Raw genomic sequence first — 25,530 nt, 5'->3', positions numbered from 1 at the left:
TGGAAGGGTGGGATATGTACTGGGAGGAAGGGTGGGATATGTACTGGGAGGAAGGGTGGGATATGTACTGGGAGGAAGGGTGGGATATGTACTGGGAGGACGGGTGGGATATGTACTGGGAGGAAGGGTGGGATATGTACTGGGAGGAAGGGTGGGATATGTACTGGGAGGAAGGTGGGATATGTACTGGGAGGAAGGGTGGGATATGTACTGGGAGGAAGGGTGGGATATGTACTGGGAGGAAGGGTGGGATATGTACTGGGAGGAAGGGTGGGATATGTACTGGGAGGAAGGGTGGGATATGTACTGGGAGGAAGGGTGGGATATGTACTGGGAGGAAGGGTGGGATATGTACTGGGAGGAAGGGTGGGATATGTACTGGGAGGAAGGGTGGGATATGTACTGGGAGGAAGGGTGGGATATGTACTGGGAGGAAGGGTGGGATATGTACTGGGAGGAAGGGTGGGATATGTACTGGGAGGAAGGGTGGGATATGTACTGGGAGGAAGGGTGGGATATGTACTGGGAGGAAGGGTGGGATATGTACTGGGAGGAAGGGTGGGATATGTACTGGGAGGAAGGGTGGGATATGTACTGGGAGGAAGGGTGGGATATGTACTGGGAGGAAGGGTGGGATATGTACTGGGAGGAAGGGTGGGATATGTACTGGGAGGAAGGGTGGGATATGTACTGGGAGGACGGGTGGGATATGTACTGGGAGGACGGGTGGGATATGTACTGGGAGGAAGGGTGGGATATGTACTGGGAGGAAGGGTGGGATATGTACTGGGAGGAAGGGTGGGATATGTACTGGGAGGAAGGGTGGGATATGTACTGGAGGAAGGGTGGGATATGTACTGGGAGGAAGGGTGGGATATGTACTGGGAGGACGGGTGGGATATGTACTGGGAGGACGGGTGGGATATGTACTGGGAGGACGGGTGGGATATGTACTGGGAGGACGGGTGGGATATGTACTGGGAGGAAGGGTGGGATATGTACTGGGAGGAAGGGTGGGATATGTACTGGGAGGAAGGGTGGGATATGTACTGGGAGGACGGGTGGGATATGTACTGGGAGGAAGGGTGGGATATGTACTGGGAGGAAGGGTGGGATATGTACTGGGAGGAAGGGTGGGATATGTACTGGGAGGAAGGGTGGGATATGTACTGGGAGGAAGGGTGGGATATGTACTGGGAGGAAGGGTGGGATATGTACTGGGAGGAAGGGTGGGATATGTACTGGGAGGAAGGGTGGGATATGTACTGGAGGAAGGGTGGGATATGTACTGGGAGGAAGGGTGGGATATGTACTGGGAGGAAGGGTGGGATATGTACTGGAGGAAGGGTGGGATATGTACTGGGAGGAAGGGTGGGATATGTACTGGGAGGAAGGGTGGGATATGTACTGGGAGGAAGGGTGGGATATGTACTGGGAGGAAGGGTGGGATATGTACTGGAGGAAGGGTGGGATATGTACTGGGAGGAAGGGTGGGATATGTACTGTGGGAGGAAGGGTGGGATATGTACTGGGAGGAAGGGTGGGATATGTACTGGGAGGAAGGGTGGGATATGTACTGGGAGGAAGGGTGGGATATGTACTGGGAGGAAGGGTGGGATATGTACTGGGAGGAAGGGTGGGATATGTACTGGGAGGAAGGGTGGGATATGTACTGGGAGGAAGGGTGGGATATGTACTGGGAGGAAGGGTGGGATATGTACTGGGAGAGGGTGGGATATGTACTGGAGGAAGGGTGGGATATGTACTGGGAGGAAGGGTGGGATATGTACTGGGAGGAAGGGTGGGATATGTACTGGGAGGAAGGGTGGGATATGTACTGGGAGGAAGGGTGGGATATGTACTGGGAGGAAGGGTTGGGATATGTACTGGGAGGAAGGGTGGGATATGTACTGGGAGGAAGGGTGGGATATGTACTGGGAGGAAGGGTGGGATATGTACTGGGAGGAAGGGTGGGATATGTACTGGGAGGAAGGGTGGGATATGTACTGGGAGGAAGGGTGGGATATGTACTGGGAGGAAGGGTGGGATATGTACTGGGAGGAAGGGTGGGATATGTACTGGAGGAAGGGTGGGATATGTACTGGGAGGAAGGGTGGGATATGTACTGGGAGGAAGGGTGGATATGTACTGGGAGGAAGGGTGGGATATGTACTGGGAGGAAGGGTGGGATATGTACTGGGAGGAAGGGTGGGATATGTACTGGAGGAAGGGGGATATGTACTGGGAGGAGGGTGGGATATGTACTGGGAGGAAGGGTGGGATATGTACTGGGAGGAAGGGTGGGATATGTACTGGGAGGAAGGGTGGGATATGTACTGGGAGGAAGGGTGGGATATGTACTGGGAGGAAGGGTGGGATATGTACTGGGAGGACGGGTGGGATATGTACTGGGAGGACGGGGGAATGTACTGGAGAGGGTGGATGTACTGGGAGGAAGGGTGGGATATGTACTGGGAGGACGGGTGGGATATGTACTGGGAGGAAGGGTGGGATATGTACTGGGAGGAAGGGTGGGATATGTACTGGGAGGAAGGGTGGGATATGTACTGGGAGGAAGGGTGGGATATGTACTGGAGGAAGGGTGGGATATGTACTGGAGGACGGGTGGATATGTACTGGGAGGAAGGGTGGGATGTACTGGGAGGAAGGGTGGGATATGTACTGGGAGGAAGGGTGGGATGTACTGGGAGGACGGGTGGGATATGTACTGGAGGAAGGGTGGATATAATCAAATAAATAAATAATTAATAAACAATATATATCTCAAACTGAACAATTTAGAATCCCCTCATAGTTCTCTGCAATGCCTTCTAGTTCACAGAAATGCAGCTCTACAAAATACGGGGTTTCAAAGACTCGTTCAGACCAAAGCGTCGGGGCTGTTCACATTTCCACTATCTCAATTCATGTATGTGTGTGTGTGCATCTAAGGCATAGTTTGGATCTTCTGCCTCGGGCATCAAAATGACTTGAGCCCGGCGGGGGCTGGTAACCACTGGAGTTGGTAGGACAGTTAGCAGGACAGATAATGGGAGGCAAAGCCAGGGGGTCACGGAGGGCAGAGCCAACTTATTCTGCTCTTCTTCCCACCCTCTTCCCCAGGGCTGACTACAGGAATGCCGGGGCCCTTGGGCATCAGCTTGCCCTGGGCCCTGGCATGTGCGCACGTGCGTGTTTGCACGTGCATGTGTGCGTTCGCGCGCACCCCACCCCCACCTATCTGTCTCCTGTCTTTTAGTATTGCCATTAACCAAGATGGCGGCCGCGGTTTCCCTAAGGGGATGAAGCCTCTGCCGACATCTTGGTTCATGGCACGCATGCATGCTACGCGCGCGCATCTCTGCCATCAACTAAGATGGTGGCAGGGGCTTCAGTACCTTAGGGAAACCATGGCCGCCATCTTTGTTAAGGGCAATGGTAAAAGACAGCAGACAGGTAAGTGGGGAGACATGGGGGGACTTGGGGCCCCTGCGGATCATGGAAGGGGAGCGGAGGGGCAGCTGAGGGGCCCCCTGTAGCTCCAGGGGCCATCAGGCCAGTGCGCAATCTGGCCGCCCTTTAGAACCGGCCCTGCGCTTCCCATGCAAAAATACAGTGGGCAATTAAGCAGTTCTCAGGCCCAAGCAGTTGCCAGATTTCTAGGAGTCAGCATCAAGTACCTGCAATTTCCCTGCTCTGCTGATATCAAGAGAGATGGGCAGAAAAGACTTCAGGGAATCACTGAATGATAAGGAATTTATGAACACGGCTCGTGGGGGGAGCACATGACTGTTGGGCTATACCTTTGGAGAAAAAGTAATGGCAAGGCCCTGCCCCACTGTGCCCCAGTGACCAGCCTCCCTGCTTGGGCCAACTCAGCATAAAACATTACCACATGCAACCATAAAAAAAGAACCCTAATAAATAAAAAGTAACTACTGAAAGAGAAAGAGAAAGGAACATTTTTTAAAATGACGCCAGTTCTCAGCAGCCCAACTAAACCTTTCGGACTGGTTAGGTGCTGCCTTCATCAAAATGCTGTGTAAATGCCATGCCACAAGTATTCATGTTAACGCTTTGAACATTTCTCCCAGCGATGGAAAGAACGCATGGAAGTGGGTTGATGGATGATGTCTACAGCAAGGGCGCCACCACGAAAAAGGCCCTTTACCAGTTCCACATGATCTCTTGCCTGAGGAAGGGGGGAAAGGGAGCAAGGGCTCTCCTTCTGACCTGTGGGGCATGGGAAGGGATGCAGCAAAGGCATTCACTATGGTGCACAAGACCTTGTGTGTAATGTATTCCGCTTTGCCAAACCACTACAAGCACAAAGAAGCAAAATTATTTCTCTTCTTCTTGCACAACTATTTCTTGGTTAGAGACAGCAAATATACTTTGCTTAAAAGAAGATTGCTAAAAACATTGCCAGTCTCCCACACCCCATCTAATGTCCTCCCAACCGTGTCTGTGGATACATTTTAAACACAGATCAACGGCACAGTTTATTCCTCTGCTGTATGAGCTACTGATGAGGAGTGTGAGGCAGTGGTGGAAAGCTCCTGCCATGAAGGTTGCCTTGTGTAGAGTTGGGGAGGAAATTCACTTTGCACTTCTCAAAACAATATGCAAACTGAAACACAGCTACCCTTTGAAGTCTGCACGTCTACCAATTCTGCAAAAAAAAAGTGTCCAAAAAAGCATCTCTTAGGGGAAAATATGCATAAAAATGGTGAAAATAACATATAAAAATGCATTAGATTTGTGGAAATTGCTTGCTAAAATGTGTTTTTTAGAACACACAAAAATGCTGCTGAATTTTTGTGAAGGATTTTCCCCCCCCTTCTTTTTTTTTTTTTTAAATCACAAACAGTTGTGAAAATGTGACAAACAGAACTTAAGATTGGAAGAGAAATTTGGAGAAACCAAAATTGATAGTTTCATCCATCTTTAGCTCTGGGTGTTTGGACTATCCCCTTCGCATCTACATCATTCAAGGGTTAAAGCCCACAGACACAAGGCAAGATGATGGACATGACTCACAAAGGAGGAACAAATTAAATATTGGCAGCAGGAGACCTTGTGTGCATTGTTCGCCTCAAGGCTATCAACTTGTGCAAAGAGAAATTATTTAGCTGTCCCAGCTTCATCTCTTCTGAAGCATAAGCACACCTGAACACATTAATATGCTTCGATTAACTTTTTTTTTTTTTTTTGCAATCCTCCCAGGTCCTGGAAGGAGGGGAAATGACATGAAAGACGCATTTCAAAACCGATGATGAAAAGTTCTTATCGTCATTTCTGCAACATACTTAACCTTGGCTCATTCTGCCATTGGGGTACATTTCAATTACCCAACACTCCTCTCTTTTTCTCCTGGGTCCTTTGGATCACAGTTGGGGAGATCTTGGGTCTCAAAAAGGTGGCTGCTTTAGGGAAGACACGCCAAAACCTGCCTTGGCATGCATCGGAGAGAAATCCTTTGACTCCCTCTTCCATTCTTCTCTGGCTTATCCTGCAGCAAGAAATACTCTTCCTCCGCCCTCTGCAGATCAAACTCAGTCGCTCTTTTTTTCATTCCAGCTCTGTACGAAGCATACGGTAAGGTTCATTTTTCACAACTGTCCCCTGTTTTGGTAGAGCATCTTCTTTGTATGCAGAAGGTCCCAGGTTCCATCCTTAGCACCTTCAGGGAGATCTGGGAGAGACTCCTGCCTGAAATGCCAGTCAGTGTAGATAATACTCAGCTAGATGGAACGATAGTCCAACTCTGTATAGGGCAGAGCCTTGGAAAAGTTACTTTTTTGAACTACAACTCCCATCAGCCCCAGCCAGCATGGCCACTGGATTGGGCTGATGGGAGTTGTAGCTCAAAAAAAAGTAACTTTTCCAAGCTCTGAAGGGCAGCTTCTTGGGAAAGTGCTATATTTCAGTGGTAGAGAGGGATAGAAGGGCCTGTCAAGTTTGCTTCTCTCAGTTTCCCATTTTTCGAATCACAAAATCAGTTCTCCATATTTCTGCAGCAATTTGTGAATTTTTTTTTAAAAAAATCCTCATGAAAATTCTCCAGCATTTTAGTGCAAGTTTCTCCTAATAAATGCATTTTTGTAGGCATTTTTTTTTTACTAATGCACACTCTTTTGCAAGCAATTTCTCATCATATAATGCATTTTCTATGTTATTTTCACTAATCTATTCATTTTTATGCACACGTCCCCCTACCATATACTTTTTTGTAAATATTGCTTGGTGGGCGAACTGCATTGCAAAATTTGAATAAATGTGAATTGCAAAGGATGGATGTGGTTCGGACCGTGTATCGTTTTAGAAAGTGCAAATTTGATAGATTTGGTTTGAAATGCGAATGGAAACAAATTTCTCACCCATCCCTAGGGGCAGAGCATGTGCCCTGCATGCAGAAGGTCCCAGGTGCAATCTCCAATGGCATCTTCAGGAAGGGCTGGGAGAGATTCCTGCCTGAAACCCTGGAGAGCTGCTCCCAGTCACTGTAGACACTTCTGAAAGAGATGGACCGATGGCCTGACTCAATGCAAGGCAGCTGCCCAAGTTCTTGTGTTCTCATCACCCAAGCCCTAAATGCAGAGCTTGGAAAAGTTACTTTTTAAACTACAACTCCCATCAGCCCCAGCCACCATGGCCACTGGATTGGGCTGATGGGAGTTGTAGTTCAAAAAAGAAACTTTTCCAAGCATCCGTCCCCTAATACAAGGCCAAAGGAAAGGCAGTGTGCAATTTTAGTAGGTTATCTGTATCTGTGCTGCAGTAAATTTGCTATTGCTCTGACCGGTTTATCTCACTGGACTCCAGCTTCAGACGTTATAGTAGTGACTTGGGCCCAATTCATACATCACTGGGGCATAATGGTTAGCAATTCCCTGTGACTGCTGCTTCTTTGGGGAAAAGGCCATAGCTCAGTGGCAGAGCATCTGCTTTGCACGCAGAAGGTCCCAGGTTCAATAAGCATCCAGCTAGGCCAATATACACTTAAGGAGGATGCCAATGGGGGCCAGTAAGGGGTGTGGAGAAATGCTATGGCAAAGAGGCATTTTTCTGGGAAAAGGTGGTGGTTTTTGCATAGCCACCCAGTACAGCATTTCTCCTTTCAGCAGCAGCGTGGTTAGAAAAACTTCCTGTTAGAGCCATACAACACTGGGACCAATTTCCTAGAGAGGTAGTAGGCTCTCCGACAGTGGAGGCATTCAAGAGGCAGCTGGACAGCCATCTGTCGGGAATGCTTTGATTTGGATTCCTGCATTGCGCAGGGGGTTGGACCTGATGGCCTTATAGGCCCCTTCCAACTCTACTATTCTATGATTCTATAGATCTCGCCTGGGCTCAAGCAACTTTTTTTCCTTTAAGGACCCTTTCTGAAAGGAGACATGCTGGGCTGGGCCTATCAGCAACATAGGAGCCTTCCTGTAGTTGCCTTTTGCAATGGCTGCCACCAGGGCCGCATTATGACTTTCGTGGGCCCTAGGCATTTTTGCCTTCGTGGGCCCCTTCCTCCATAATAATATCAATAACAAAAATTATTTTTGATATAACTTTAAATACTTCAACATTTTATTTTTTTTTGTTTTAGGCAAAATTTAATAGATTTTTGTGGGCCCTAAAAATTTCATTTTTTTTCTGATGTGAGAAAAAAATAAAGATGTTCTTCGACCCTAAAAGTTCGATTTTCCTTCTGATTTTAAAAGAAATTAAAACATTTTCGTGGGTCCCTAAAACTATCGTGGGCCCTAGGCACTGTGCCTACTGTGCCTAATGGATAAGTCGGCCCTGGTTGCCACTTGCTCTATCATTTGATAAGCCTGGCCGGGAGGCACTGGGGGAATTGCCTTGGAAGTACCTTGCCCAGGGGACCTTCTGAACCTGGCGCGAGGCTTGACTGATTTTACCACTGACACCCTTCTCCCATCAGAACGTGAGATGTTTTTTATTTGTTACGGGAATTATAGCCGTGGCCTTGAACACATTCTGGGTGGTTGTCTTAAATGTAGGAGCATAAGTAGAGTCCTGCTGGATCAGATTAGTTCAGTGGCCAACCGGATGCTCACGTGAAGCGCACAAGCAGGACTTGAGCGCAAGAGCACTCTCCCGGGCCAGAGCTTGGAAAAGTTACTTTTTTGAACTACAACTCCCATCAGCCCCAGCCAGCATGGCCACTGGATTGGACTGATGGGAGTTGTAGTTCAAAAAAGTAACTTTTCCAAGCTCTCCTGCGGTTTTGAGCAACTGGTATTCAGAAGCATGCTGCCTCTGACTATAGGTGGAGAACACAGCCATTTTTCAGGGGTCAGTTCTTTTCAGTTTGAATGCCCCCGTTTTAAAGAATATCGACAATTTCAGCCATCCTTACATCATGTGATTCTCGTCGATGAAAGCCAACTGTGGCGTTTCTTTTGTTGACAATTCCCATGTTCTCCCCTCTCTGCAAGGCGGCTATATTGTGCCTCTCACACACATCTCCCCCCTCCCCCATCTCCTTCTGATTCAAATGCAGAAATAAATAAATGAAAATAGTTCTGTCTGTAAAACTTGTAATAGGATTGCCCTTCCAAGAGAGACCTGGTGTCATCAACATTTCCATCGCTTTTTCACAAAATTCTGAGTCTGGTTTTTTGTTTTAAAAAGGGGGGAGAAGAACCCACAAAACATCTGGCACAGAGAATACAGATGATCGTTTGTTTATATCTTTCTCTCTGTCTAACTGCCTTTTCCAAACACAGCCAGATGGAGCCTTTCAGAATCAAATTAATTTCAGATTAATTCACTCTGGACCAACGCCAGTTTCTTGACTCTCTGCTTTGAGGCACTATCTAAATTGATTTACAGTCATGAACTTAAAACGAGCTTGAGTTCTTAGGTATAAAGGGGAGGAGAGATAAGTATAGTCACGAAGAAAGGAAGCGGCAACAGTTAGTAACTTCAGCTAAAATTCTCACCATCCTAGCAGTTTCGACTCTTCTTGCAAGTCTTTCTCTCTCTGTCTCTTCCCTCCTCCCTTCCCCAAAATCCTGTAGTTCGAGACTTTAGCTTTCAAGACTGCTTTTATATTTGTTGTATGTATGATCGAATTTGCCTTTGGGTTACAGTGGGACTAACAGAAAACCCTACAGCCCTATAATTTAACACAGGGTTGGGGAACGTTTTTGGCCCAGCGGCTCAGAACTTTATCTCCCCCCACCCCGCGGGCCAACATTGAAAGATGGGTGAGTTTCTCATCTGTCAATCATCTGACATCATGATGGTGTCCGATAGGTGGGCAGTCACGCCCACTTGTTAAAGGAGTGGGGGTGGGCAGAAGGGGTCTGCTTCACGAGTGTGCTGCCCACAGGAAACTCACTGGCAAAGCATTACCCAGCAGCATTGCACTCACCATTTATCAGTGCATGAGGGATAAAATCCTACTCTTGGGAAACTGGCATGCACAGGCAAACTAAGCAGGATTTAAGCCCCGGTCATCAGCTGACGAATGGGGGTTAAATCCTGCTGCTTTCGCTGTGCTCCAGTTCCCTATGGGGAAATGGTAGGCGCAGCAACGCAGAATAGAAACCCACTCCTGTTGTCACATCACCTGATTGACAAAATGAGGGAATGGCCCCATAGGCAAAATTGGACCCCCTGATGGGCCAAGATTGGCCTAGGGGCTGGAGGTTCCCCACCCGATTTAATGGGGCTCCCTCTTTGCTAAATGAGAAGAGTGAGGCAACAGCCTCAAGCAGCAGGTATCATACAATCGTAGAGTTGGAAGGGACTTATAAGGCCACTGAGTCCAACCCCTTGCTCACTGCAGGAATCCAACTTAAAGCATCCCCGACTGGTGGCTGTCCAGCTGCCTCTTGAAGGCCTCCAGTGTTGGAGAGCCCACCATATATGGAGGAACAGTGTCTGCAGCCCCCTGGCCATTCCTTCTGAGTCTCTCCTCCCTCTCTCCAGCATTCTCTTCTGGTGGAGAACAGAACTGGGTGTGCCACTACGCTGCTTCCCTCAGCTGTCAGTCCTGTCAGCCTCTGTATGTGGAATGGGGAGGGGGGCACCATCTTATCCTTTGCTTCAGACCTCTGCTGTTTATAGAGCATTCATTCTGATAATCTACCACCAATTCTGTTCCATCTGTGCTGGTTGTCTCTGTGCTCCTGAGCCCAATTCAAAGTGCTTGCTTTTACCTTTAAAGCTCTTTACAGCTCAGGACCCCATTATCTTCTGGAATGCCTCTCCTAATATGAACCTACCTGGACCATTAGACCTTCGTCTGAGGGCCTTGTGTGGGTCCCTCCTTTGAGGGACGCTCGTAGGGTGATGACAAAGGAGAGGGCCAATGATTTTGGGGGTTATGGCATTTGTAGTCCAACGAACATCTGGAGGGTCACAGATTTACTCTGTAAGAGCCAGTGTGGCGAAGTGGTTAGAGTGTGGTTCTAGGACCTGGGAGACCAGGGTTCAAATCCCCACTCGGCCAAGAAGCTCACTGGGTGACCTTGGGCCAGTCACTGCCTCTCAGCTTAATCTACCTCACAGGGTTGGTGTGAGGATAAAATAAAGAGGGGAAGAACTACATACTGTACATCACCTTGAGCTCCTTGGAAGAAAGGTGGGATATTAATGCAATAATAAATAAAATTATAATATGCAGTGGTTGTTCATGTGAACTTGCCCCAGTTGAGAGGCAGTATTACTGCATCATCAACCCTGGAAATCCCACAGGTTCAAAACAGAAAATGCATTGAAGATGTGATTCACTTTGCCTGAGGAAAGAAACTATTTCTTCCATTGGATTTCAATAGGTTTGCATGAGTAGGGATGGAAAGATCTGTCAATTTCAGCTCTCTCAATTCAGCTATGAAGCTTACTGGTTGATTTTGGGCCACTATTTTCTTTCAGTCTAACCTACCTTAGGGTTCTTGTGTTAAGAAAGCTGGGATAAATGTAATAAATAGAGTTCTTGAGATTTGTGAATCTTTAAAAAAAAGTTATTTTTTTGAAGGTGACCTGAATTATTCTCCATAACCCTCACCCTCAGTGAATATTTCCTCTGTAGTGCTGATACAAGGATATGTAACAGCCATTAAATATTGTGTATTCTGAAATATTTCTTAGTAGGTGACATTCCAAACAAGGGCCAGGCCAATTCAGCCACTTTTTATGGATACCTTTCTTATCTGACTTGTTTCAACCGCAATTTGGGTTTCCACAGAGATGTAACAGTCAGCTCTGGAAAATTGTGAGATAAATGTCAGGCAATGATAATGCTATTTAATGCTATTAATGAAACTGCATTGACAAACAACAATAGCCTTTGTACGGAAGGCTTATTTCTATTAGAACAAGCCCAACTTGTCCAAGGAAAGAGTAGTGTTAGGATTAAAATTACAGGGTGGTAACCAACTCAGTAAATACTCAGAATAGACCCAGTGAAATCAATGAACTTCAGTCCACTGATTTCAATAGGTCTACTCTGAGTAGGGATGGACGGATTTGTCAATTTCAATTTTCTAAACTTTTAAATCCTCATGAAAATTCTTCAGCATTTGACTGCAAATTTCTCCTAATAAACACATTTTTAAAGACAGTTTTGACTAATGTATACGTTTTTGCAAGCAATCTATCCTCATGCAATGCATTCTTGTATGATATCTTCACTAATATATTCATTTTACAAACAATTTCCCCTAAAATGTACATTTTTGTAAACACTGTTTGATATAGCAAAATTTGGATGAGTGCAAATGTCAAAGGATGGATATGTTTCAGTTCTCATATTGTTTGGGAAATATGGATTTGGTAGCTTTGGCATTAAATGCAAACTGAATCAAATTTCTGCCCTATCACTAGGTATGACTAACATTGGGTATAATCCGTAATATTTAACATGCATTCACACCGTTGTAGAAAACGGAGCTTACGATCTTTGAGAAAATATAAATGATGGGTACTACGGATGTGATTTTGGTTTTTGTCCTGTTTAGGCTAGATCCCACTGAAGATTTTTTTTAAAAGAGAATGTCTATTATTCTCCTGTTCTTATATTGCCTTATACTGAGTCAGACCATTGCTCCATGTAGCTCAGTATTGCCTACCCTGACTGGCAGCTGCTCTCCAGAGTTCCAGACACTGGGTTCTCTCCCAGCCCTACCTGGAAATGCTGGGGATTGAACCTGGGACCTTCTGTATGCAAGGCAGATGCTCTGTCACTGAGCTACATCCCTTCCCCACCTTCTTTGCTGGGGCATATGCGGAAGTTTCCCCTATAGCTTGCAGACTATACCAATCAGCCACAAAAAACGATAAGAGAGAGTACACCAATATGCTGGCAACATCATCAGCCTTTGGAGTGATCCAGAAGTGCTCTTGTTATGCATCTCTGCTTAAAAGCACACCATGCACAGCGACATCTGAAATGGTGGCATCCCACTTCAATTGCAGTAGCAACGCTCAGGCGGCAATGGAGTGGGCATTGATAAAGCTATGATAAAGTGGCATAACAACTGAATACTGTTAGTTCCCAGCTCGAAAAATGGTTGGACCTACACACTGTCACAGGAAACACATGTCCCCAAACTGGCGTTTACTGAGATAACATGCATGCAAAGGTGCTTCTTGGGGTAGAATCGCGCAGGCTGCAGAAGGTGCTCAGGGTCCCTCGTGGGAAAACAGGGATTGGGAGCACCCACCTTTGCAACCTCCCCCTGTCCCACGCTAAGTTTTTGGGCCTTTGGGAGAGAGGAAGGTGGAGAGAATCGAGAAAGGCAGCAGAATCGAGAAAGGCAGCAGAATCGAGAAAGGCAGCAGACAGACAGTGGCCATCTCAATTCTCCTTGCAAGAGTTCCAGCAGAGGTGCTCAAAGCATTATGAGGGTTTCAATTCTTCTTGCAAGAATTTGAGCAGGGGTGCTAGAGGGACAGCACGATGGGGATATCATGTCCATCACCACCCTGCCAGCCGACCCCAAATCTAAACCTTACACTTGCCTGCCTCCAACCTGCAAAAACATCAGTATGCACAGACACTTAAGTTCACATTCATAGATACCATTTTCTCCATCCATTCTAAAGATGTGTATTATGGACGCCTGCATACATCTGACTGCCACCATTTGCAGTTGATGGTCACGGACATAAATATACATGAATCCACTCTTTCCAATGAAATCTGGTTTTTAAAATATATACATATATATAATAGATAAGTCTAATTACATAAACTCTCCTCTCTCTACACAGTTGTAGATCTGAAGACCCAAAGCTGCATGCTTGCACAGGCTCTGTCTTCAAAGAAAACCCTTACAAAGATTGCCTAATGAGAAGGAAAGATATCTATGCAAGATATAATCACACGATTCCTTTGGAAACGGGCACTCTGAAAGGTCGCTTTGCTTGCATACGCACATGTACGGAAGTACATTCTTACACAGTATGGTGCTTGTTGCTTCAATAATGTGGAACTGGAGTGATGTGTTTTGCTTGGCGCTTTGAAGGGTGTTTTGTTCCCCTTTAAAAAATGGAAAATGTCTCATTACAGCTGGTGCAAGTCCCTAGAAGGGAAACTTTGGCAGAGTCACTATTTCTGTGATTCTTAACTGGATAAGAAGGAAAGGCTTCAGTCTACTGGATTCTTCACAGGGCAGCTGTTGATTGTTTTGGAAAGGTCAACCCTGCTTCCTTCCGTACTTCCTATTCTTCTTCCATCAGAAAGGCAAAGCTCATTGACTGCCACAGGTTCACAAATAGTGGCTCCTTTTTCTTCCCCCAACAGGTACTAAATGTTCTGTCCATTTCCCCTTGCTGCCCCCTTCTCTGTGTGGAACTGCACGCCTGTGCCCATATTATGCCCACACTCTTCCTTTCTTCAGATCCCTCCTCAAAGCCTACCTTGGCCTATCCTCTTAATCCTCATCGCCAGCCCTTCATATATGCAGAACAGGGTTTGCCCACATTGCTCCCTACCCACACCTTGCCTCTGCTATTTCTCCTGCTGCAGATGTTAGATTGCAAGCTCCCTGGAAAGAGGGGTCTGTCTACATTGCTTATGTTCCTTTTTAAGACTCCACATACAATGATGGCACAGTATAAACCAAGATACCACAGTGGAGATCCCCACCTTAATAAGCCTTCATAGGACATAGCAAGTTGCCTTATCTTAGATCAGACTATTTATGCACCCAGGACAGTGTTGTCTATTCTGACTGGCAGCAGGATCACGGAGAACAAAGAATCTTTCCTATCACCTGTTACCTGATCTTCATTTTTGTTGTTGTTTTTAAAAAAACCAAACCTGGAGATGCCAAGGGTTGAACCTGGAACCCTCCGGATGCGAAGTATGTGCTCTGCCACGACACCATTGTCCCTCACCCTGGTTCCAACTTCAACCTTACGAAGGTTTAGATTTTAATGTTTTCATGGGATTGCTTTATCACAAGGATAGCCAGTGTGGCGCACTCCAGAAGTTTGGGACTACAATTGCCATCATCCCTGGGCCATTGCCCATACTTGCTGGGGCTGATGGGAGTTGTTGTTCACAACACCTGGAGGGCATGACATTGGCTGCTTCTGCAGTATTGCATATTTTAATTATGAATGCTTATATTTTAATGTTTGGGTAGCTGATTTTTATACTTGGTAAACCACTTAGAAGCCTATTAAGCAATATATAAATTAATAAATACTTGGCATCACCATGCTCTAAGCCTGGATTCAGATATGGCCACCTGCCACTTCAGCCTGACACTGGCAAGTACAAGAAGGGGGAAAAAGGTCAAGGCACTGGCCCACCTAGTTTGGTATCATCAACACTGACTGGCAGCAGCTTTCCAGCGTTTCATACAGGAGTCTCTACCTGGAGATCCCAGGGATCAAACACAGGACCTTCTGCATGCAAAGCAGCTGCTCTGACTACAGTCCTTTCATTCCACAATATTTTTTTCTTCCATCATGAAAGCTAATCATCTCTTGCATCCCCTTGTCAGAAACTTATAGACTATTAGTTTCCATAACTTAGACATTTTTAGGAGCACCCTCTGCATGAACAGCCTGGACGGTTTCCACTTGATACACACATACGAAGGAGATTTATTTTTAAAAACAGGCCAAGAGAAGGACATGGACATGAAAACCACCACATATGCAGCGAAGCCTTTAGTGACGTTATAGCAAAGATTACCCTGTCGTTGGAACTCTAGTTGAAAGATCACAGTGGTTTGCATAACCTCCAGAAACCATAGATCCCGTGGTGCTGTATTCCATTAGGTTAGTGTGAAATGTGTCATGGTGTATTTGAAAAGCACAGCTTCTCACATATTGAAAGGTTTAAAAAGGTTAATTGAGGAAAAACACTAATTTAGAGTGACAACCCCTCAGAGGGAGAAAGAGCCACCTTGCTCTTTAAATACTAGAAAAATAGCTTGCAAGTCATACTTTTCAACTTCTCTCTCTTAACTATTGGAGAAAAAAATTGAAAATAGAAGCTTCTAGGCCTCATGAATGTTGATGAAAAATGGGATGGGGGCCACAACCATAACAACAACAACTTTTAAAGCAGGGGTCCGGGGTGGCATTTGGAAATCTAAGAAACTGGCATGGACACACAGACAGACTCCCAATTCCACAGAAGATAAACTGGTGATAAGCAGAACCTAAGCAGCAAAACACTTACTGCCGTCAAAGAAATAAAACATAGACAAAAAAGCAGGCAGCCTCCTTACCCCCCCCTCCAAACAGGCACCCCCCCAACCAACCAGCTGAAAGCAAAAGAAAATCAGGGAGAGGCAGGGGTCTTGGCCTGCACAAAGGGGGGTGTTTGAGGAACTATGGGGGAAACAGTTTTAAGGACTCAAACACAAGGTGACTAATAGAGCCTATTACGTTCTCAAACACATTTCCCCCCCTCCAATCATCATTTTAAGGGATAGCAAGATTTTAAACACATTTTATAATGCTAGGAACACTCACTTGGTATGTAGTTAGTGAAGTGCCCAATATCCTAGGAAGGAATTGCTTCATGAAAGCAAAATGCACCCCCTCCCAATCTTAGCTCATTTCAGGCAAAACAGAATGTACCTGCTATCCTCCATTTTGCAATTAGTTTTGCTGGAGGGTCAGTTTGAGTAGGAAAAGAACCATAATGCTTAGATGAATGCTTAACCTCCCCACCAAAAAACCAAAAACAAACCAGGACACAAATGCTATATACTTCGGAAAGCGCTGTAGTTCAGTGGGTAGCACCAGTAGTGTAGTGGCAAATTCAGAAGTGGGGGGTCCCTTCATGTTAGCCACAGCCACGCCCCCATTTTTTGCTGCTGGGTTAAGCATGAGATCCTTGTTAATGCCTTCTCCCGCAACAACATACATCCCTAGAAGCCAGTAAGCATGGGGGGGGGAGTTAGCTACTGAGAAGAGTCTTCTCAGTGGCTGACTCACCACCTTTTATTCTGATTGGCTCCAATCAGCAAGAAAGGACAAGGAAGCATGATACAAGACTCTTCTCAGTGGCTAACACACTCCCCTTTTCTGTTGATTGGCTTGTAGAATGCTGGAGACATAGGTACCCTGCTGGGACTCTGCTCCACCAAAAGTAAAGTATCTAAGGTCCCCCAAGACCCTGGACGACTACATCCCTGGATAGCGCATTTGCCTTGAGTGCAGAAGGTCCTAGGTTCAGTCCCTGGCATCTTTCAGGTAGGGCTAGGAAAGAATCCTGCCTGAAATCCTGGAGAGCCACTACCAGTCAGTGTTGACAACACTGGGTTAGATGGACCAACGGTGTGATTCAGTATAAAGCAGCTTCCTATGTACTTTTAAACTTCTGCTTTGTTCTGTTCTTGTTTGTGTTGAGTTTTAAGCTTCTATATAACAAAAGTTAATGACACTTTCTGTTCTTTCCCACTAATATTTTAAAGATTTGTTTTGCTTTTATTATACTATACAATCCTCTTAATGGTAATAATATTATATAAAATATTTATTGCTCTTATGTGTGACATCTCTGAAGAAGTGCATTTTGAAACATGTCAGGCCAGGGAAATCTTCCTTTGTGCACCCTTGAGATTCCATCTTCTTTCCTCTTATATTCATATTCAGCTTATTATTTCTATCCATCTTAATATTTCAAAATTATTCCTATTTGCATGAATCCCAACCCTCTGATTATTTGCATTCTTGTTATTTGTTTGTTATTATTATGCACATTTGTCTTGTTCATATTCTTTGCATTTCTGCTGATTCACACATGATTCGTATATTCATCTTCTTTGAATTCTTATTCCTATTCTTCAAATGGAATCGCAAGAATAAGGAGTAAAAAATAATAATTCTGAAGGCTTAGGGCAGTATCCAATGCATTTGTGTATTGCACTTTAAAACACGCTTGGATTTACGCTTGCAACACTGAACTGTACCCCCTTTCCTCCCTGCTCCGTGCATGCCACACATCCTCCTCAATTTTGCTCCAGAGGGTTGTGGCAAAACCCAGAAACGGGGTGCATGGGAGGAGGAAGGTTCTGTTGTGGAAGTGTAAATCCTTGCGCTAATTAAGCAAGCCACTTAAATTCTGCAATGGATACAAGCCAATACAACTAAAATAACAATAACATCAACAACAATAATAAGCCATAAATAAATAAAAGTAATCTATGGCTGCTTTCACACTGCACTTTATTCCATTATTCCAACGATTTTTTACCTGGCAAATGGCGCATTTTATTCGATCTTGCACATGACGTAAAAGCTAGCTCTGGAAATCTAGTGGAATATGGTGGAATATGGTCGTACTCCCTCTGAAAAAGCAGGTCTGTAGCCTGGGGGTGCTCCTGGATCCATCTTTGTCGCTAGAGGCCCAGGTGACCTCAGGGGCTAGGAGTGCCTTTCACCAGCTTCGGCTGGTGAGACAGCTGTGGTCATTTCTGGACCAGGATAGCCTGACCACTGTTGTCCATACACTGGTAACCTCCAGGCTGGATTACTGTAATGCGCTCTATGTGGGGCTGCCCTTGAGGTTGGTCCGGAAGCTGCAGCTGGTGCAAAATGCGGCGGCGACACTGCTCACTATGGAAGGGTATTGCCAACATGTCACCCCGCTGCTGAAAGAATTGCACTGGCTGCCCATTTGCTACCGGGCCAAGTTCAAGGTTCTAGTTTTGGTGTACAAAGCCCTATACAGCTCAGGACCAGGATACCTGAAAGACCGCCTTACCCCTTATATTGAGCGAGTGGTGGCTAGCCAGTTGTCAGCACACTTGGATGAAGCGGATTACTTGGATCCATACCAATCGGGTTTCAGGACTGGACACAGTACTGAAACAGCCTTGGTCACTCTGGTGGATGATATGAGGAGGGCATTAGACAGGGGAGAATTCACCTTTCTAGTCCTCCTAGATCTCTTAGCGGCTTTTGATACCGTCGACCACGGTATCCTGTTGGATCGCCTAGAGGGATTGGGACTGAGACTGAGACTCAGGCTAATAAACTGAGACTCAATCCTGACAAGACTGAGATGCTGTTGGTGGGGGGGCTCTCTGCCCAGATGGTTGATGTCCGACCTGCCCTAGATGGGGTTACACTCCCCCTAAAGGAGCAGGTCCGTAGTTTGGGGGTCTTATTAGATCCGCTCCTGTCACTGGAGGCTCAAGTAGCCTCGGTGGCACGGAATGCGTTCTACCAGCTTCGGCTGGTAGCCCAACTACGACCCTATCTGGATAAGGAGAACCTTGCCACAGTTATCCATGCTCTGGTAACCTCTAGATTGGACTACTGTAATGCACTCTACGTAGGGTTACCTCTGAAGACGGTTTGGAAACTTCAGCTGGTGCAGAATGCTGCGGCCAGAGTTCTTACTGGGACAAAAAAAATTGATCATATAACACCTGTCCTGGCCCAGCTGCACTGGCTACCAATATGTTTCCGGGCCAGATTCAAAGTGTTGGTTCTTACCTATAAAGCCCTTAACGGCATCGGACCGCAATACCTGGCGGAACGCCTCTCCCGCTATGTACCTACCCGGTCGCTGCGCTCGACGTCGAAGGCCCTTCTCCGTGTCCCAACGCATAGGGAGGCACGGAGAACGATAACTAGAGCTAGGGCCTTCTCAGTGGTGGCCCCCGAACTATGGAACGCCCTCCCTGATGAGATACGCCTGGCGCCTTCTTTGTTATCTTTTCGGCGCCAGGTAAAGACCTACCTCTTCGCCCAGGCATTTTAAAAATTTTAAAATTTGAATTGAAAATTGAAAATTTTTAATTATGTTTTATTGTGTTTACATCCACTTGTATTTTAACCTGTTTTATTATGCTGTACACCGCCCTGGGAGCTTATTGCTATAGGGCGGTCTAAAAATGTAATAAAATAAATAAATAAATAAATAAATAAATAAATAGGAGGCACTGTTTTACAGTGGTTCCGTTCCTTTCTCTCTGACAGGCACCAACAGGTAGCATTGGGAGATGAGGTTTCAGACCCTTGGCCCCTCACTTGTGGAGTGCCACAAGGCTCTATCCTCTCTCCCATGCTATTTAACATCTATATAAAACCGCTGGGAGCTATCATCAGGAGGTTTGGGCTGCGGTGTCACCAATATGCTGATGACACGCAGCTCTACCTCTCCTTTAAATCCTCACCGGAGTTGGCTGTGGAGACCTTGTCCAAGTGCCTGGAATCTGTGAGTGGGTGGATGGGAAGGAACAGGCTGAAGCTCAATCCTGATAAGACCGAGGTGCTGCTTGTGGGTGATGGGAAGGTTGGGTGTTGTTGACCTGAGGCTTAATGGGGTGAGTTTACCCCTGAAAGATCAGGTCCGCAGCCTCGGGGTTGTTCTTGATTCCAAGCTGTCCATGGAGGCTCAGATTTCGGCAGTGAGCCGGGCAGCTTGGTATCAACTACGCCTCATACGGAGGCTGCAACCCTACCTCCCTATTCATCAGCTCCCACTGGTAGTACATGCCCTGGTCACCTCGCGATTAGACTACTGCAATGCGCTCTACGTGGGGTTACCCTTGAAAACAGTCCGGAAATTACAATTGGTGCAGAATGCGGCGGCTCGGTTGCTTACAAACAGCTGCCGCCGCGATCACATCACGCCAGTGTTATTTCAACTGCACTGGCTTCCAATTGTTTTCCAGGCCCAATTCAAGGTATTGGTGTTAACCTTTAAATCCCTATACGGTTTCGGTCCAGTTTACCTGAAGGAGCACCTCCAGCACCACAAATTAAGCCGCCCAACTAGATCAGCCACACAGGGCCTTCTCTCAGTCCCACCAACGAAAACAGCTAGGTTGGTGGGGACTAGAGAGAGGGCATTTTCAGTGGCGGCCCCCACTCTCTGGAACTCCCTCCCATTTGATCTTCGCCATGCCCCTTCCCTGAATACATTCCGCCGAGCCTTAAAAACTTGGCTCTTTGGACAGGCCTTTGGGATCTCCGGGGTGGGCTAATTTTTTTTCTGTGATTGTTTATTGTTTTTGTGGAAATTGTTTTATTGGTTGCCCTACATAATTTATGCCTGCATCATTGTTGACTGCATTGTATTTTGTTTTGTAATCATAGTGTGTTTTATTGAATTTTAATGTGTACGTCGCCTAGAGTGGCTTCGGCCAGATAGGCGACACAAAAATTAAATTTTATTATTATTATTATTATTTACTCTGCAGGTGAGGGCCTCCTGCAGATACCATCTTATCAGGAGGTTCGTTCTGCACAACATAGGAAACAGATCCTTAGTGTGGCGGCACCTACCCTGTGGAATACCCTCCCTTTGAATATTAGGCAGGCACCATCTCTGCTATCTTTTTGGCGCCTTTTGTAGACTTTTGTCTTTCAACAAGCCTTTTAGGTAGAGACCTATCCCAGTCTGCATCTGTGTTAGAATTGCTTAATATGTTTTTTAATAATGTTTTTAACACTTTTAAGTTGTTTTTTAAAAAATGTTTTTAACGCTGTTTTGTTTTAATGTACTTTAAGATCTGTTTTTATGATGTTTTAAAGTGTTTTTAGTGCTTTGTCTGACGCCCTGGGCTCCTGCTGGGAGGAAGGGCGGGATACAAATTAAATAATAAATAAAATAAAGAATAAATAAATTTTGTGCTCATTTCCATGATAAATGATTCCAGATGTAATGTGCAAGCTTTGGGACCCGGATTATCGTGGGAGTTTTGCTCTAACTACAGCATTCCCACCATTTAGGCTTGCATCATTTTTTTATTTTTGCATGATAAAAATTATACCGGTATTCCGGCTTAGGCGCAAGTAGCATCATTCCCTTCCTCCCCCCCCCATGTCCAGACACTAACTTGCACAGTGAATTATGGGGGAACTACAGTGTGCATGTGTATACCAGGTGAGGGACGAAAACAAGGGTCTGTTCGTTGCAGCCATGCGAAAGACAATTGCACGAAATGCTGGTATATCAGGCAAAGAAGCCACCATTCCTTGATGCAACAGGTACTGCAGAGCGAAAGGAATTTTAGAAATCAGGACAGAAACGCTACCATTTTAATCTGCAAAACTGATGCAATAAGCTCCATGTGAGAAAGGAGCCTATATGTCCTCACTGAGAAAGAGAACAAAATCCTTTTGATTTGAAAAGCAGAATCACTGGAAGCAGAACTAAAAAGCAATGGGGGTAGACAAGAAATGTTTTATTGATCCAACATGTTTCAGACCCTGCAGGTCCCTCTTCAGGGAAATTCAGAGAACAGCGATTCAAAATTCAGACGTGCTTCCTCTTCCATTTCTTATTTCTAGCATAAGAAAGAGAAGAGGCAGCACATCTGAATCTTGAATCATTGTTCTCTTAACTTCCCGGAAGAAGGACCAGTACAGGGATCTGGTTGGCCACTGTGAGAATGGGTTGCTAGACTAGATGTAGGCACGGGGGAGAAATTCAATTCAGTTTGCGTTTAAAGCAAAATCTATCAAATTGATTGATTGATTGATTGATTGATTGATTGATTGATTGTACAGTAGGGCCCCGCTTCCCGGCGCTTCACTTCCCGGCGTTCTGCTAATGCGGTGGCTTTCATTCCCCATTTTAAAGCCGCTTTTGCGGCATTTTGCGGTCATTTTCGCGCGACGCACCCCATTATGCTCAATGGGGTTCCGCTTTATGGCGATTTCCGCTTTACGGCGGAGGTCCGGAACAGAACCTGCCGTATAAGCGGGGCCTGCCTGTATTTGTAAACCGCCCCATAGCCGAAGCTCTCTGGGCAGTTTACAGCAACTGAAAACATTAAAAACAAATATACAAGTTTAAAACACATCTTTTAAAAACAATTTAAAGCATACTTTAAATTTTTTAAAACAATTAAAAAAAACACATGCTAAAATGCCTGGGAGAAGAGGAAAGTCTTGACCTGGCGCCGAAAAGATAACAGTGATGGTGCCAGGCACACCTCGTCAGGGACATCATTCCATAATTTGCACTTTCCAAAACAATATGAGAACCGAGACACAACCATCCTTCAAAATTAACACATCCAAATTTTGCAATGCAGCTCCTCAACCAATGTTTACAAATATGCATATATTAGAGGAAACTATGCATGAAAATAAATATATTAGTGAAAATAATATACAAGAAATAATATACAAATAACATATTATTATGTATAATAATATACAACAATGCTTTATACTAGGAAGCATCATGTCCATTAATCAAAACTCATACAAAAATGGGTTTATTAGGAGAAATTTGCACTAAAATGCTGAAGAATTCTCATGAGGATTTTAAAAAGAAAAATTCACAAATTGTTGCAGAAACATGAACTGAATTTAGGACTGGAAAAACGAGAAACGGAGAGAACTGAAACTGACAGATCCTCCCATCTCGAACTAGATGGGCCACTGGCCTGATCCAGCACGTTTTTCTTATGTTCTTGTGGAGGGTCCAAAATGTGTTGGATCAATGAACCCCTTTCTCGTTTACCCCAATTGTTGTGGTTTTTGCTTCTGATTACAGTTGCTTTTTGGGCTTCCCATGTTTGTTGCACACTTGGAAAAGGTAAGATAAATGTAGATCTGGCACACTCTCAGCTTTTAAGGAGAGACGGCTTCAGAAGCCTGCAAAAGCTTTCCTGGATGAGCGCAGGAAGATATTGCTGCTGAGTGGATAAAACAGACTCATGATACTCCCTTGGGGGATTATTAATCAGAACACCACCGTTTAGGGTAGAGAAGACTTCAATGAAAAACAAGTCAGATATGTTCTCTGTGCGAGATCTCAACTTTGGGATGATAATAAGCAACATACTCCACATCCTCCCTCCTCCCCATCCTGTGCCTGTTTCACTGCTGCAAGGAACTATGCACACTGCATTGCTAATGACCTTATTTTACTAGGAAAGGACAACACAGCAATGCTCTCTATTTTCCCAAACAGAAAGCGAGGCCCTGCAGCCAAACTGTCATATTTCATCAGGATGTTGCTTGAGTGTACTTAAAACAAAATAACCTTTACAATGCACGCGTTCCATCTCTCAGTGTCAATGTAATCCAGGGGGTTGCATGCTGGAGTGGCACCTGAGAAGCTGAGGTTCACATCTTACCTCACCTGCTGGGTCACTGAGCAGCCGTGAGCAAGTTGCACTCACTCAAGTTTCACGGCTCAGCCGGCAAAACGGGATAAAAACTAACACCATCCCTGACCATTGGCCATGCTAGCTGATGGGAGCTGAAGTCCAACAACATCTGGAGGGGATCATGTGGTATCGCTGCACTATTTATTCATTTATTTATTAATTATTTGATTTATATCCCTCCCTTCCTCCCAGCAGCAGCCCGGGACGGCAGACTACTAGACCATCCCCCCCTGCAAACCTGATGCTCTTCAGCTATTTTGCACTCCAACTCCCATCAGCCAGTTTGGTCAATGGTCAGGAATTACATGAGTTGGAGTCCAAAACGTGTTGAGGGCACCAGGTTGGGGGAAGCGGCATTAACTCTTCATGTCCATTCATCAAGCACATGCTTTATTCCTGTAGCTACAGAAAGCATCCCTTGACCCACCATTAATAGGCAGTCAGGGTGAGGCTTAGCATCCCCTCTGGACATCTGCTCTATTCCCCGGGTGGGACTTCTGAGGCACTGATGCCTGCTCTGAGTCCCTCATGCTGGGCAGTTCAGTTTCAGCCTTAAATTCCCCACAATGCCCCTGACACAGCATTGCCTTGGGGTGTTGTGGGAAATTAAAATGGCAGCCCCTTTAAATGGCGACTTGGTCCTAGCTGTCCAGCCCTGATCACAGCGCTGTTGTTACCACCACTAGTATGCCGCCAAGTGAGGCCAATGGGGGCCACTGGTATAAAGGAAATCCCCACTGAGGGCCCCTTCAAACCTAGAGCTGACCTAGTGAGTGGTACTACTCTAGTTTGTGGGTGGGTGTTGATTGCACGAATAACAGCTGTGGTGTGTGAAGCATTTGGCACATCTTATCTGTCTCCGTTGCTTCTGCTAAAGCTAAGGGGACATGGCCCTGTAATTTGCAAAGGCGAGAGATTGCCTGGGAACCAGCCACAAGCCACTTTCAGCCCTTTGGAGGAAGTGTGGGTTATGAGCGTAAATCAATTTCTATTACTCCTTCATAATCCCCAGAATACTGTATGGAGGCTAAGGCAATCACGATGGCTGTGTTCTAATGCTACTATAGAAGGAAGTGTGTCTTTGAACATCAGTCGCTGGAAAATGCAGGAGGGGAGAGTGCTCTTATGCTCAGGTCCTGCTTGTGGGCTTCCTAGAGGTATCTGGTTGGCCACTGTGAGAACAGGACGCTGGACTAGATGGACTACATGACCTGATCCAGCAGCCAGGCTCTTCTGAAGTTCTTATCATTCGTTTAGTGCTTTTCAGGGTTAAAGCAATGCAGACACATTTGCTTGTTTTACCTCTCACGACATGCCTTGTTTTTCCCCACACTGCAAATGGGGAGACGAGGCTAAGGAAGAGAATGCTTTGTCTAAGGTCATTAGGGTGGCCATGTGTCCTGCTTTACAGAAAACAGGTCTCTGTTTTCTGTTTGTTCTCGTCTCCACAGACATTAGGCTGCATGTCTATCCAGTCGGCAAAACTCACATCTAATCCACACTTTCATACATATCACTCTTCAACTCTATTAACTTGAGCACAACTTGAACAGCAAGCAACTTGCAAGTGCAAATGATGATCAAATGCTTAGCTGTAGAAGAAGGATGAACAGAAGGTTGGATCTGACTAAGATAAAAGAGATGCTATGGATGAGGTGAAAGGACAATGCAAAGCCCTCCAGGCTGCACTCAGAGTGGAAGAGAAGGCCAGAAGGAAGGTTTTCTTCTTCAGAGGAGAACTGGTCTAAACAGGATTAGATATTTTATGTAGGAACAGCTCATCACAGGGATGAAGGAAGCTGCCTTATACTGAGTCAGAGCATTGGTTCATCTAGCACAATACTGTCTACACTGACTGGCAGCAGCTCTCCAGGTTTTCAGGCAGGGAGTCTTTTCCAGCCCTACTTGGGGATATTGGGGGTTAGGATTGAACCTGGGATCTTCTGCA

The 25,530-nt window shown here is 45.6% G+C and overlaps 1 protein-coding gene across 19 annotated transcripts in view; it reads right to left on the bottom strand.

Moving 5' to 3' along the window:
- The window catches only part of CELF2 (CUGBP Elav-like family member 2), a 672,363-nt gene that overhangs the window by 222,371 nt on the left and 424,462 nt on the right, over positions 1 to 25,530 (bottom strand). For 12 of the 19 annotated variants that reach the window (XM_061638317.1, XM_061638318.1, XM_061638326.1 and 9 more), the window contains exon 2: positions 6,381 to 6,515. The exons of the other annotated variants lie outside the window; for them this stretch is intronic. In XM_061638317.1, the coding sequence (XP_061494301.1) occupies positions 6,381 to 6,515 (135 nt within the window). The remainder of the gene's footprint in view (positions 1 to 6,380; positions 6,516 to 25,530) is intronic. 19 annotated transcript variants of the gene reach the window in all.

The sequence above is a fragment of the Rhineura floridana genome, chromosome 8 (genome assembly GCF_030035675.1).
Source record: "Rhineura floridana isolate rRhiFlo1 chromosome 8, rRhiFlo1.hap2, whole genome shotgun sequence".
In the NCBI taxonomy this organism is placed as follows: domain Eukaryota; kingdom Metazoa; phylum Chordata; class Lepidosauria; order Squamata; family Rhineuridae; genus Rhineura; species Rhineura floridana.
This window is presented reverse-complemented; position numbering and strand designations above follow the sequence as displayed.